General features: G+C 62.5%; 1 protein-coding gene across 1 annotated transcript in view; it reads right to left on the reverse strand.

The window, feature by feature from the left end:
* Window positions 1–1,526, reverse strand: part of LOC121345300 (chromodomain-helicase-DNA-binding protein 3-like) — a 6,894-nt gene extending 5,368 nt beyond the window's left edge. The window contains exons 1-2 of the mRNA XM_041422076.1: window positions 1,334–1,526; window positions 72–321 (exon numbers count right to left, since the gene is read on the reverse strand). Of these exons, the coding sequence (XP_041278010.1) occupies window positions 72–321; window positions 1,334–1,465 (382 nt within the window). The 5' untranslated portion in view covers window positions 1,466–1,526. The remainder of the gene's footprint in view (window positions 1–71; window positions 322–1,333) is intronic.
* Window positions 1,527–2,713: the final 1,187 nt, after the last annotated feature.

Consider the following 2,713-nt stretch of genomic DNA (forward strand, 5'->3'; position numbering starts at 1 on the left):
CCCGTTTTTCCCGTTTCCCCCCGTTTCCCCCCATTTTTCCCGTTCCCCCCGTTTCCCCCGTTTTCCCTCACCGGAGATGAAGGAGCCCGGGGGCATCTGGCTGTAGTTGGCCCCCCCGGGGTGGGGGAGGGCTCCGGCCGGGGGGGTCCCGAAGGCGCCGCCGTAGCTCGGGGGCCCCCGTTTTCCCTCACCGGAGATGAAGGAGCCCGGGGGCATCTGGCTGTAGTTGGCCCCCCCGGGGTGGGGGAGGGCTCCGGCCGGGGGGGTCCCGAAGGCGCCGCCGTAGCTCGGGGGGGTGGCGTAGGGCCCGGGCGGGAAGCTCTGGGGACAGGAGGGACCTCCCGGGGTCACCGCCTGCTGCCACCCCCAATGTCACCTCCCGGGGTCACCGCCTGCTGCCACCCCCAATGTCACCTCCCCCAGTGTCACCTCCTGGGGTCACCCCCCCAGTGTCACCGCCTGCTGCCACCCCCCATTGTCACCTCCCAGGGTCACCTCCTGCTGCCACCTCCAATGTCACCACCTGGTGCCACCTCCAATGTCACCTCCCAGGGTCACCCCCTTGTGTCACTGCCTGGTGCCACCCCCCCAATGTCACCTCTCGGGGTCACCCCTGCTGCCACCCCCCGCTGTCACCTCTCGGGGTCACCCCCTTGTGTCACCTCCTGCTGCCACCTCCAATGTCACCTCCCGGGGTCACCGCCTGCTGCCACCCCTCTTCTGTCACATCCAGGGGTCACCTCCTGGTGACCCCCCACTGTCACCCCCCGGGGTCACCTCCAATGTCACCTCCCGGGGTCACCGCCTGCTGCCCCCCCTCTTCTGTCACATCCAGGGGTCGCCTCCTGGTGACCCCCCACTGTCAGCTCCAGGGTCACCTCCAATGTCACCTCCAGGGTCACATCTTGGTGCCACTCCCCCGGTGTCACCCCCTAATGTCACCTCCAGGGTCACCTCCCAGGGTCAGCCCACAATGTCACCTCCTGGTGCCAGCCCCTGCTGTCATCTCCCACTGTCACCTCCTGCTGTCACCCCCCCACTGTCACCTCCCCGATGTCACCAAAGCCACCCCCAAGGTGGAAGTTGTCCCCAAGGTGGCGCGAGGATGTCACCAACACGGTGGGGATGTCCCCAGAGCAGCGCTGGTGTCCCCAAGGGGGTGGGCAGTGTCCCTGGGACCGGGTGACAGGGTGACAACGTCCCTGGGGTGGCTGAGCAATGTCCCCAGGGCAGGGTGACAATGCCAATGTCCCCAGGGCAGGGTGACAGGGTGGCAGTGTGACAGTGTCAATGTCCCCAGGGCAGGGTGTCAGTGTCCCCAGGGGTCACTCACAGGAGGAGGGTGGCTCTCGGTGCCCTTGCTGGCCAGGCGGCTCAGGATGCTGCGCTCGGACATCTGCAGGCGCGCGGCGATGGGCGGGATGCGGGACAGCGTGGCCGGCAGGCGCGTCACGTCCGCCTTCATGTCGCTCAGCAGCTCCTCCAGCTGGTTCAGCACTGCCCGCGGGAGAGAGAGAGCGCGTCAGCGCCGCCTGCTCGCAGGATACTCGCAGGATACTCACAGGATACTCACTGCTAACTCACAGGATGCTCACTGCTAACTCACTGCTAACTCACTGCCCGCGGGAGAGAGAGAGCGCGTCAGCGCCGGCTGCTCACAGGATACTCACAGGATACTCACTGCTTACTCCCCGGATACTCACTGCTAACTCACTGCTTCCTCACTGCTAACTCACAGGATACTCACTGCTTACTCACCGGATACTCACTGCTAACTCACTGCTAACTCACTGCTCACTGCCCATGCGGAGAGAGAGAGCGCGTCAGCGCCGGCTGCTCACAGGATACTCACAGGATACTCACAGGATACTCACTGCTTACTCTCTGCTAACTCACTGCTAACTCACAGGATACTCACTGCTAACTGACTGCTCACTGCCCATGGGAGAGAGAGAGCGCGTCAGCGCCGCCTGCTCGCAGGATACTCACAGGATACTCACAGGATGCTCACTGCTAACTCATTGCTTACTGCTTACTCACTGCCCCGCGGGGAGAGAGAGAGCGCCTGTCAGCCGCTGGCTGCTCACAGGATACTCACTGCTTACTCACTGCTAACTCACAGGATACTCACTGCCCGCGTGGGGACAGAGAAAGCGCCTGTCAGCCGCCGGCTACTCACAGCGTACTCACTGCTTACTCACTGCTTACTCATGTTCACTGCCCGCGCGGGGAGAGAGAGCGCGTCAGCGCCTGCTCACTGCTTACTCACAGGTTACTCACAGGTTACTCACTGCCTACTCACTTCTTAGTCACTTCTTACTCACAGGTTACTCACTGCTACCTCACTGCCCGCGCACAGGGAGAGACAGCGCCCCCCAGCACCCGCACCCACCCACTGCTCACCCACTGCTAACTCATGGCTTACTCACTGCCTGCTCACAGGTTGCTCAGTGCTTACCCACAGGTTACTCACAGCCTACTCATGGCTTACTTACAGGCTACTCACAGATTACTCATGGCTTATTCATAGATTACTCACTGCTTACATGCGGCTTACTCACTGCCTACTCATATGTTACTCACAGGTTACTCACAGCTTACTCATAGGCTACTCACAGCTTACGAGGAGGGGGTAGGGGGAGATACTCACGTGAGGATGGAGGTGGGGAGAGGGAGGGGGAGGAGCTGGGAGTTACTCAGGGGGTACTCGGAG

This window comes from Onychostruthus taczanowskii, unplaced genomic scaffold, assembly GCF_017590055.1.
Source record: "Onychostruthus taczanowskii isolate IOZ18803 unplaced genomic scaffold, ASM1759005v1 scaffold700, whole genome shotgun sequence".
Classification (NCBI taxonomy): Eukaryota; Metazoa; Chordata; class Aves; order Passeriformes; family Passeridae; genus Onychostruthus; species Onychostruthus taczanowskii.